Here is a 12,005-nt window from a genome sequence, read left to right on the forward strand (position 1 = left end):
TTGTCTAAAACCTGTCAATATAATTGTTGGGCAATATAAACATGAAGGACTGGCTGGCTTTTATATCTTTTGAATGTGCTCACTGTCAACATGGGTGGGGCTGCAAGACTGACTCCTCTAGGTAGCTTCCACTCTTTGTCCTCAAGAATCAGGACGATGCTGTTATTACTATACACACAATTCTTCCTAAGGAGAGAGGATGCTGGAATAATGACTACCATTCACTTCAGATTTCTTTTTTCATAGGTGATGCAGTGGCACCAGGAATAGGGATGGAAATAAAAGTGTCAGAAACAGGAACTATCCCTAAGCAAAAAACCATAACTATATTTTTATACCTGTATATAAGAATTCCCAAGCAACTCAAGGATTGTGCTGTGCCTTCATTTCATCTGACAAAGTCAGGATTAACTGTAAGTAGAGCTATGCAGCCCAGTGGTCAGATGGCCTGCACTGGTTCCTAACCTATGTAACCTACTCTCTATGATCAAGAGTAGACTGAGGGAAGACATGCTAGAATACTATTGCTGCCTGCAGTCTAGGCCAGCACAGCAGCCAAACCTAATGTCACTTCCAAAACTGGAAGAGACTGATATAAAGGGACAGAAGGAGGGATAGTGGCTGGGGGTAAGTGAATAAATCAAAGGGTTATATAGTGAGGAAAATTCAATATTAGCTTAACTCCTCAAAAGTGGTGTGAGCAAGAGAAGACATTGTCTCTTAGGTCAATTATACTGGATGCCTAAAAAGGTGAAGCCATATGTCCCTGAAACCGTTCTTGTTTTTGGAACCTGGTAAGATTGTTGTCTGCAAAACTGAGTGACTTCATTCTGGGAGACATATTCATACAAAAGGATGATAAACTGGCCTAATTCTGAATGACTGAGTGAGACTCTGATAATATGCCAATACCTCTTTACTGTTATAATCCCTCTCCTATCAAAGATATGTGGTCAAAGAAAAGCACATATTCTAGGTATAACAAAAACATGTAATCTTTGTCCCTGGTTTCTCCTAAAAACCTTAGACTCTTGAGTGATAAGAGTGTCTTTAGAGTACTGATGAGAAGACTCTTGACTGAGTGGATCCTGGATATCTTGAGAATGGGGACTGGCTGCCAGAGACACATACCTGTGATGAGAAGGTTGTCTTATTCCATTTTGTGTTGCTGTAAATAAATATCTGAGACTGACTAATTTATGTAAACAAGGTTCATGTGGCTCAGGATTCTGATGTCTGGAAATGTTTGAGCATTTAGTGAGGGCCTCAGGCTGCTCCGATCTGCTATGTGCAGAGATCATATGGTAACAGAGGAACAGAGAGAGTAGGAAGTTGTCAGGTGCTTTTTAACAACTGGCTGTCTTGGAAAATAAGAGAGCAACAATTCATTCAGTCTACAGAGAGGGCAGTATCTCTCTATTCACAAAAGATTGGTCCCCATGACCCAAATGGCACCAATTAGGCCCCACATTCCACAGTGGGCATCAGATTTTAACATGAGGTATCCGGGGATAAATATTTATATCATTGAATCCTGCCCCTAGGCAGCCAAAGTTCACATTCTTGTCACATTGCAAAACACAATAATCTTCTCCAAATTGTCCTAAATGTGTTAGGTTGTTCCAGCATCAACTCAAAATTCCAGAGTCTCATCTGAGACTCAAGGTAGGTTCTTATAACTTTGAGCCTATGAAATTAAAAAAAGTTATTTAATTATAAAATACTAATACAACAGTGGAAGAGACATTTTTTATACATTTCCATTCCAAAAGGAATAAATGGGTCAAAAGAAATGAATGCAGTGTCCTCACAGGCTGAAACTCATCATAGCAGACATTAAAACTTAAAGCTCTAAAATAATCTCCTTTGACTCTATATTTGAATCCTGAGCACATTGACTGGTGCAAGTCCTGGGCTCATAACGCCATTTGTAGGCCCACATTTATGGCTTTGCTGAACATAACCCATATAGCTGCTCTCATGGGTGAAAACTGAATGCCTATGGCTTTTCCAGGCTGAGGTTGCACATTGCCAGTGGCTGTACCATTTAGTAGTCCTGGCAGGGGTCCTGCTCCTGCAACTCCACTAGGAATTGTCCTGGGTATTAAATTTCCCCATTAAATATCAGTTCCAGTTTTGGGTCATTTCTTTACTCACACATATGTGCATAGGCTATTACAAGCAGCCAGGCCATATCTTGAATGTTATGCTATTTAGAAATTTCTTCCATCAGATACCCTTAATCATCACTCGCAGGTTCCAAGTTCCACAGATCCCTAGGGAGGGAGCAGAATGCCTCCAAATTTTTGGCCAGTGCATAATAAACATGATCTTTCCTCTAGGTGGAAACATGATCTTCCTCTAGATGGAGTTCCTCATCTCCATCTGAGACCTCATCAGCCTGGACTCTATTGTCCATATCACTATCAGCATTTTGGTCACAACATGGGGTCATGTCTCTTTGCCTAATTTTCCTGTGTTCTGAACTCTCCAAACTCTTCCAACCTCTGCTTGTTACCCAGTTCCAAAGCCATTTCCACATTTTCAGCTACCTTTACTGCAATACCCAAATCGTGGTGCCAATTTTCTGAATTAGTTGATTCTCACACTGTTATAGAGAAATACCTGAGAATTTGTAACTTATAAAGAGTTTAAATTGGCTCATGGTTCTGCAGGCTATACAGGAAGTATGATTCTGGCATCTATTTAACTTTTGAGAGGGCCTCAGAAAACTTTCAATCATGCTGAAAGTTTAAGGTGAAGCAGGCATAACTGACATGTCTGGAGCAGGAGGGAGAGAGAGCAGGGAGGTGCCACACACTTTCAAACACCAGATCTTGTGAGAACTATCACAAGAACAGCATCAAAGATATGGTTCTTAACCATTCATAGAGGATCTATCCCCACAAGCCAATCATCTCCCATCAGGCACAACCTCTAACATTAGGGATTACAAGTGGACATGAGATTTGGGTGGGGAAACAGATCCAAATGATATCAGGGCTCATGGTGGACATGAGGGTGGGCTGGTCTCCCCACTTCTCACCTTTTACCAGGAACATAGACTCATTCAGACGCCTTGGCAGAAAGAGAAGCCTGAGGCCCTTGAAGTCTCAAAGAGGAGCCATGAACAAATCTTGCATCTCAGTCACTTACAAGGCAGTCTTAGAAAAAAAATAGTCATGAACAAATTCAAGTCAGTCATGGTAAGTGGTGACACTGAACATCACACCCCACACTGAAAAATTCAAATCAAAGAATCTCCAGAGCCTAGTTGTGTCCCATCTGCCCCAACTCCTCCTTCACTTCAGGCCCTCTAAGGTGTCACTTTTACAAGCCTTGAGAGACACATCAGAGTCCTGGGTACTGTTTCTGTTCGGGCTGGAATAAAAACAAAATCTGCTCAGAGCTCACAGGTGATGTGACTAAAGGAGGAATTGTGGGGTGGTGAGCTCCCCCATGGGCTCCTGTCTACACTATCCCAAGGATCTCAGGGATCACTCTCCCACCCCTACCACACTTACATGTAGCCTGAGAATAGCTGCCTCCTTTTCCATCTGTGGAAAGAAAACAAACTGTGAGAGGCCAGGGAGGAGGCAGGGCCATGAGATCCCAAGAGGAGTTTCCAGAACTGTGACTGCAGACCCAGGTCAGGATCAGGAAACCCAAGGAAAGAGGAAGTGTTGAAGCTGGACCAATTGTCCTCCTGACGTCTGTCCTCAGCAGGGACCTTCTCCTGACCTGTGACTGCTGGGAGTCAGGTTTCCATGACCACAATCAAGGTGATAAATTTGTGCTTCCATATCACAGGTGCTTTACAAAAGAGCAAGAGTTGACAGGGCATCTGAACAGGGTAAATGGTTCAGGAGATGGTGCCTCACAACTAGGCAGGAAATGAGCCAACTTCCATCTGGGGCTTGAAATCCACCAATGGAAGAAGAAAACTCGGAGCTCACCTCTTTCCTACCTGGTCTCTTATTCTTCAATATCACAGCAACGACCACAGCTGTGGGAACCACAGCACCAAGAACAACCAGGACAGTAACGATGCCCACGATGGGGAATGTGGGCTGGGAGGATGGCCCTGAAAAAGGAGGCGAATGTGAGGGGCCCTGACCCTCATGCCTCAGCCCTGACCCTGGTGAAGGACTCCAGAAGGACTCCTGCTTTCCCTGAGAAGAGACATGACCCCTCATTCATCTCCTTAGCTCATCTCAGGGTGAGGGGCTCTGGAAGCACCTCGTGCTGCACATGGCATGTGTATCTCTACTTCTCTCCAGAAGACACCACCACAGCTACCCACTTCTAGAAGGTTCTGTACTCTGCAGATCTGGTCCCTACAACCTCTGTGTCCTGGATTTGGTCCTCCCCATCCCACTGCCAGGTCAGTATGATCTCCACAGGGTAGAAACCCAGGACTTAGCACCTCAGGGTGGCCTCATGATCAGAGATGGGGTCGTGGGTCACGTGTGTCTTTAGGGTATCTGAGGGGAAGAGTCAGAAAATTCAGGCACTTTGTATTCCTCATGGGATACTCCAGGAGTGCCCATGTGACCATCCTGAGAATAGCTGGGACACCTGGGGTGGGGAAGGGAGCACAGAACCCAGACACCAACCTGGACAGAGGCACCTGGGATAGTCTCCTATTCCTTGGAAAGTTCTAGTGTCTAAGGCGGGAACAGAGATTTCTCGTCTTGACCCGAGTGGAGGCTGTGGGACTCAGAAGAGCTGGAATCAGACCAACAGATACACATTGTGTGTGAGGCAGATAACAAAGGCTGAAAAGAAACTTCCTGGTGCCCAAGCCTGCTGGGGGGTCAAAGGGGACAGCTGATCAGTATTCCAGGGATTGTCTTCCCCTCCTTTCCCTGGGAGACAATCTTTCAATTGTCCCAGAGTGCAGTGCAGGCCCTCAGTCACTCTCTGGTATAAGATATGAAACTCAGGAGGACTCTTCTTCCTCAGGACAAGTGGAAGAGGAATATTTTAATGTTGGTGCGATTTTCCTTCCCTTCTTTTGGAAGGTGGCTCGGGGAAATCTGCAGGAGATCAGGGAGGCGCCCCATGGCCGCTGGTACCTGCGCACTGCAGCATCTCCTTCCCATTCTTAAGGCCTTTGCTGAGTCACTCCGCTCACCTTCCCTGCGGGTAGGTTTTGAGGGACTCTGCGTGTTCCTCCGCCAGAGCATCTGAGCCGCCTTGTCCGCTGCGTTCCTAGAGCGCAGTTCCTGGTTTAGGACGAGGTAACTGGCGCCATGTAGGGTATGTTCATCCCCGCGGGGGAGGCTCCAGTCTGGGTCCAGGTCGCAGCTGTGTATCCATTGGAGGGTGTGAGACCCTGTCCCCGCGATTGCTGCCACTGAGCCCCGCCTCTACCCCAACCAACCCCCGGGGATTTGGACCTTAAGTGAAAATAGAATCGGGTGATAGACGCCTGGGGTTCTTATCAGGTTGAGGGTCTCCGCGGGTCCCGCAGCCTCGGGGTGGGTCTCCGATTTTGCTACAGTGTGTAGCCCAATATTGGTAAACCCTGAGTGATCACGAATCTAATTTGTAAAAGAGGTGATTTTTGAGCCCTTTACATAAAAATGTGTCTAAACGCATTGCAATTAGACTCACAAAGTTTTACTTCTCCAGACTATGAATCTGTGACTCTGGTCTCTTGTATTATTACATTATCTTTATTTCATAGCCCTGAGTTTGTGTGTGCAAGTCCAGGACATTGCAACACAAAGCACAATGTGTTACCGTATGTTGCAACCAGGAGCCTGGACAGAATTTAATCACCTCAAAATTGCAAGTGCTCAGTGCACCCAAAGTGCCCTTCACCAGTGCTCATGCATCGCCTTTATTTATTATTTATTTAGTTATTTTTAGGCAGGGTGTCACTCTGTTACCCTGGCTGGAGTGCAGTGGTGCACTCATGTCTCACTGAAGCCTCGACCCCCTGGGATCATGCGACCAATGCTCCTCGCTCAGCCTCCCAAGTAACTGGCACCACAGGCTTGTGCCACCACTCCTGGCTAATTTTTCTAAAAAAATATTTGCGGGGATGAGGTCTCCCTATGTTGCTATGATTGGTCTTAAACTTCTGGGCTCAAGCTATCCTCAGCCTCCCACAATGCTGTTATTACAGGCATGAGCCACAGTGGCCGATCCATGCACCTGCCTATTTGTATGAATTATTCACATCTAAGCTATGTGCATATTTTATTGGGACACTTGGTATTCTTTTTTAACCTGTTTAACTTAGGGAGGCAATTAGTTAAACAGGCATCGAATAGGTGCCTATCCCTGTGAGGATGAACCCCTGGCCCTTCCAGGGTAGATGGGGTTCAAGCTATTCAACTTGTCACTTAGGGGCTAGTGAGTTACCTGAAGAAATAGTGCCCTATGGGGCCGATCATTGGTCTGTAATGCTTACAATCAGAGTATTCAGAGGAAGCAGCAGCTGGATGGTCCTTGGTAGTAGGGAGTCGATGCTTCTGGACCCACTTGTAGCCTCATTCCTGCCACTGTGGTTATCCACTTATCAGTCCTTCCTGTCAGACCTGGGCTGATCCGTGATGCCGGCTGGCTAATTTCAATTTGTCTTCAGTTTGTGTGGTTATTCAGGGCCATGTCAGGGCTGGGTGTTTTCTGTGGGTGTTAACATGGATGAGGCTCAACCCACATGGACCATTTTCATCTCATGATAGATGCCGCTGGGTCTGCCCCATCTATGACTCTGTGGGTCACATAAAAGCCAATACACACAGGCACTTGGAATCACATGGTTGCTTCATGTCCCATGATCAGGAATTCTATCTTATCAGGGCCAGGAACATGTTAAAAGTTGCTTCTAACAGGGAGCATGTTTCTCTGCTGTGGATTCCATGGCCGTACTCCATGGATCCATCAGATCCCAGGCCCTCCATTCTGACTCCCACTGATGCTTGGTTCAGCTCCATCCTGCATCTTTCCCCACACCGCCACCTCCAGCACCAGGGGTCTGAGGGATGGTGACCGACTGCACCACAGCCTGGGTCGGCTGCAGTGTCCTTTCCTGTCCAGGCCCCACTCAAAACTGGCCTCCTCCTATATCACCCAGAGTGTGGGCCAAAGCAATGTACTTAGATGTGGAATGTGGCATTGCCAGAACCCAGCGAGGCTCACCAGGCAGTGTTCGTCCTTCCTTCTGGTGAGGATGTAATATGCAAGTGTGTCTTTTACTTTGGAGGGGAGAGCCCTGCATGCCCCTAACCACTGGACCCATAAACCTTCACAGCAGTGGCCACTCTTGAAGTTCTGTAAGGTTTATCTTCACCTTCTGTAGTGCATGCTTTGCCAAGGAATTCAGTGTGCTTTCCTCCTCTTGCTCATCCATCCCTATTTATGTAATATTGCCAATGAAATGAGCAGATTTAGTGTTCTGTGAGATATTTGATTTGTCCAGGTCTCTTAAGGTGATATTTATAGAAGGTTGAATAGTTAAGGTAGCCCTGAAGCAAGGTATCAATAAATGCATTATAAATCCCATGTGAATGTGAATCATTCCATATAGATTTTCTAAATAAAATGGGAGGGAATGCACTCACCAAATCCACAGCTGCTTGCCATGTGACTGAGGCATTATTAATCTCCCTAAGCAGTGATATCCAGCCAGCATGGCAGCTGCAATCAGGACTCCTACTTGGTCAAGTCTGGAGAAATTCCATTCACTCTCTATGAGGCTTCTTCAGGGACAGATTGCTGAATTATATGGAGATAACAGGCAACCCCAACACCACCGCCCATCCTTGAGCTCTCTAATGGCAGTGCTACCCCTACAATACCTGCAGTACCCTCCACAAGTCCCACCCTGGGGCACAATATTGCTTCTGGCTTAGCTGGGATGAGGGAAGTTTTAGAGGATTCCCTTTGGGCTTCAGTACAATGACAGTCCTTGCTTTCCAGACTAGGGATGCAGTGTAGGGGTGACCAAAGTTGCCAGTGCATGAAAGCCAATTATGCATGTGGAGAATGGGGAGATAACCAGGACTGGGTTTATGGACCCAGTGGTCCCACTGTGGGCCATAGTGTGTCCAGGTTTATTTCCTGGCCTCCTTAAGCCCCACTGTGGATTCTGAATCTGAAGCTTGGCTGAAGTCTAGGAATTGAGACTGGGATCATGATTTGTATTTGGTCAAACACCCTCGGCCTCCTGCTCCTCAATTCTTGAATTCTCATCATAGATATGAAGCAGTGCCCTCCCTGGCTGCCCATCTGGTCTGACCCTGGGACACCACCTTTTATTAACCTTACCCACAACTCCTTGAGGGCCGAGCCCCCTCGGCTGCTACTCTGGGTTCTCACAGTAACTGTGCCCTCTATCTTTTGCAGGTCACTGCAAAGGAGTGTTCCTAAAGCATTCACTCCTGATCCTGAGGGAGGTGGGTGCACTCATTCCAGGATTCAGGTCTGCCACAGAGAAGCAAAAATTTCTCACATTCAAAACTGTCCTGGGCCACATTCAGCCCACGAGCCGCGGGTTGGACAAGCTTGCATCTAGAACGTATACACCACAACGCCAGAAATTTTTCTGTTTTTACTTTAATGATGCTTTCTAAATGCAAAAGCAGTCATATCCCTAGCAGACAACAAATGTCAGTGGAATGAAGGATCACTGTAGAGCACCTCCCTATTCTAAAGCCAATATTTTTATTAATGTTGCCTCAGAGTAAATGCTGTTTTCTGGCAGCTAAAGAACAACATCATTTCACGTGGACATCGATGCCACCAGTGCTTTTCTCACCAGGGCTGCTTGTGCATCCTCCCTTCCTCCCTCCCTCCTCCCACACCAACCCTCCTGCACACTGCAGCACGCAGCCATATTTTTCTCTTCAGGAAAAATAACCCTAGCCTTATGGGTACAATTTTTCAATCACATATGAATCTAAATTAGATTCTGCTTTATACATCCATGAGTTTGGATTGGAGCCAGCGCTAGGATTACTACAACTCAGGGCAGGAAGATGAGTAGGACAGCAGAAGAGGAGCTCCAACAGAAAGTTACCTAGGACGAGAAGCTAGGGGACCCATCCTCTCTGCAAATCTCAGAATCAGGTTCCTTTAAAAAGATTGAAGACAAGATGGAAAATACAATCCAGGAAAGAGCCCTAGGAGGAGGGCAAGATCTGGACAGGTCTGAAAATTTGTCTGTTGATACCACAAGGAGATTTTTATGCAGGGATCACCCTAGGTGACATCCAACTCCCTGGGATCACAGGTCTTGGGGGGACAAGGTTCTACTGAAGGGCCAAGAACAACAAAGGAGCAAAGATGACTCAGCCAAGCAGTGACTATATAAAGTCCATTGTGGCCGGAACACAAACTGGGCACAGCCCCATCTACTCTCCTCCCCCGCAACAAATCCGCATAAGAAACACATGGACTCTGGAAGGTTCTCAGGTCTTCCATTTATTTTGTCTCTCAAATTTTAGGAATCTTCTCCTTTAATTAACTCATCAACCTCTCATGGCAATAATTTGAAAAAGTAAATTTATGCTCAGGTTCTAATTTTAATAGGGAAGGAAGAAGTTACAGCTCAGTGCACCATGAAGTTGAGACAGAGATAGAGACATCCCAGCCCCACCTCCCTGGAACAGGAAAGATAAATGGGGAGGGAACACAGGTCAGCGTGGGGAAGAGGGTCATAGTGGACCCTGGGGTGGGGTGTTCTCCCCACCTCCTCACATTATGCCTGCAGGAACACAGACACATTCAGGTGCCTTTGCAGAAAGAAAGTTGGGGTTCCCTACAGGAACACAGACACATTCAGGTGCCTTTGCAGAAAGAAAGTCAGGGTTCTTCAAATCACAAAGAGAAGGCGTGAATAAATCTTGCTTCTCAGTCGCACACAAGGCAGCTGTCTCACACTACAGAAAAAATATTCATGAACAAATTCATATCCGTCACAGTGAGGAGTGACACTTTAAACAGCCCATCACATGCTCAATGCATCCAAGTCAAAGGAAACCCCACAGCACAGCTGCGTCCACTGTTCCCCCCAACACTCCACGCACATCAGGCCCCCCAGGGTCTCACCTTTACAAGCCGTGAGAGACACATCAGAACCTTGGGCACTGTCACTGCCTGGAGTAGAACAAAAACAGGACCTGGTCAGATCCCTCTGGAGATGTGGCTAGAGGAGGAACTGTGGGCTGGGTGAGCTCCACCATGGGCTCCCAACCACAATATCCCAAGGATCTCAGGGATCAGCCTCCTTCATACTTACTTGCAGCCTGAGAGTAGCTCCCTCCTTTTCTATCTGCGGGAAGAAAATGTTCTGTGAGATATCAGAAAGGAGCCAGGGTCATAAGGTCCTGGAGGAATCTCCTAGTCTTGGACCCCAGAGAAGTTTCCAGAAATGTGTGATTGCAGACCCAGGGTGGGATCAGGAAACATGAAGAAAGCAGGTGTGGGTCCTGGACCAACTGCCCTCCTGAGGTCTGTCCTCAGCAGGGACCTTCCCTTGTGACTTGTGACTGCTGGGATCAGGTCCCATCACCACCGTAATCCAGGTGATATATCTGTCCTTCATTTTAACAGGTGCTTTACAAAAGAGTAAGTGCTGACACACAGGGCCCAGGCTGGGTCGGCCCATGAGTGTGGATGGCGCTTCCCAGGAACCGGGCAGGGTACACTTCTACCTAGGGCTTGAAACTCTCAGTAAGACAAGAAATCTCAGACCCCACTCCTCACCCCTTCCTCACCTGAGCTCTTCCTCCTCCATATCACAGCAGCAATCACAGCTCCAGTGACCACAATTCCAAGGAGAACCACACCAGCAATGATGCCCACGATGGGGATGGTGGACTGGGAAGACGGCTCTGGGAAAAGAGGGGAAGGTGAGGGGGTCCTGACCCTGCTAAAGGTCTCTAGAGAGGCTCTGGCTTTCCCTAAGAGACATAACACCCCTATCTCCCTCTTTACCCCATCTCAGGGTGAGGGGCTCACGCAGACCCTCATGCTGCACATGACAGGTGTATCTCTGCTCCTTTCCAGAAGGCACCACCACAGCCGCCCACTTCTGGAAGGTTCCATCCCCTGTAGGCCTGGTCTCCACGAGCTCCGTGTCCTGAGTTTGGTCCTCTCCATCCCGCTGCCAGGTCAGTGTGATCTCCGCAGGATAGAAGCCCAGGGCCCAGCACCTCAGGGTGGCCTCATGGTCAGAGACGGGGTGGTGGGTCACATGTGTCTTGGGGGGGTCTGATGGGAAGAGTCAGAAAATTCAGGCATTTTGCATCTGTCATGGGACACTCCACCAGCACGCATGTGGCCATCTTGAGAATGGACAAGACACCTGGGGTGGGGAAGGGAGCACAGAACCCAGACACCATCCTGGACACAGGCACCTGGGATAATCTCCTATTCCATGGAAAATTCTATTCCCTAAGGAGGGAACAGTGACTTCTGGTCCTGACCTGAGTGGAGGCTGAGGGACTCAGCGGAGCTGGACTCAGACCCCTACATACATTGAGTGTGAAGCAGAGAACAGGGCCTGAGAGGAAAAGTCACGGGGCCCAAGGCTGCTGCCGGTGTCAGAGGGAACCTCTGATCAGTATTCGAGGGATTGTCTTCCAGTCATTCCCTCAGAGATTTTATCCTTAACTGTGTCAGAGAGCAGGGCGGAACCACAGAACCACTCTCTGGTACAGGATCTGGAAACCCAGGAGGATTCCCTCAGTACCAGAGGGAGGGCGATATTACAGTGTTGATCCAATTTGTCTCCCCTCCTTGTGGGAGGCCAGCCCCGGAGATCTACAGGCGATCAGGGAGGCGCCCCGTGGCCCCTGGTACCTGCGCGCTGCAGCGTCTCCTTCCCGTTCTCCAGGTATCTGCGGAGCGACTCCACGCACCGGCCCTCCAGGTAGGCTCTCATCTGTTCCGCCGCACCGGCCGCCTCCCACTTCCGCTGGGTGTTCTGAGCCGCCATGTCCGCGGCGGTCCAGGAGCGCAGGTCCTCGTTCAGGGCGATGTAATCC

General features: G+C 48.0%; 1 protein-coding gene across 1 annotated transcript in view; it reads right to left on the reverse strand.

Annotated features, from left to right (window-relative positions):
• The window catches only part of LOC105513995 (HLA class I histocompatibility antigen, B-73 alpha chain), a 71,307-nt gene that overhangs the window by 58,168 nt on the left and 1,134 nt on the right, over window positions 1–12,005 (reverse strand). The window contains 5 exon segments of the mRNA XM_011945071.1: window positions 10,066–10,113; window positions 10,256–10,288; window positions 10,734–10,850; window positions 10,984–11,229; window positions 11,821–12,004. Of these exon segments, the coding sequence (XP_011800461.1) occupies window positions 10,066–10,113; window positions 10,256–10,288; window positions 10,734–10,850; window positions 10,984–11,229; window positions 11,821–12,004 (628 nt within the window).

Source organism: Colobus angolensis, unplaced genomic scaffold (genome assembly GCF_000951035.1).
Source record: "Colobus angolensis palliatus isolate OR3802 unplaced genomic scaffold, Cang.pa_1.0 Scaffold238, whole genome shotgun sequence".
Classification (NCBI taxonomy): Eukaryota; Metazoa; Chordata; class Mammalia; order Primates; family Cercopithecidae; genus Colobus; species Colobus angolensis.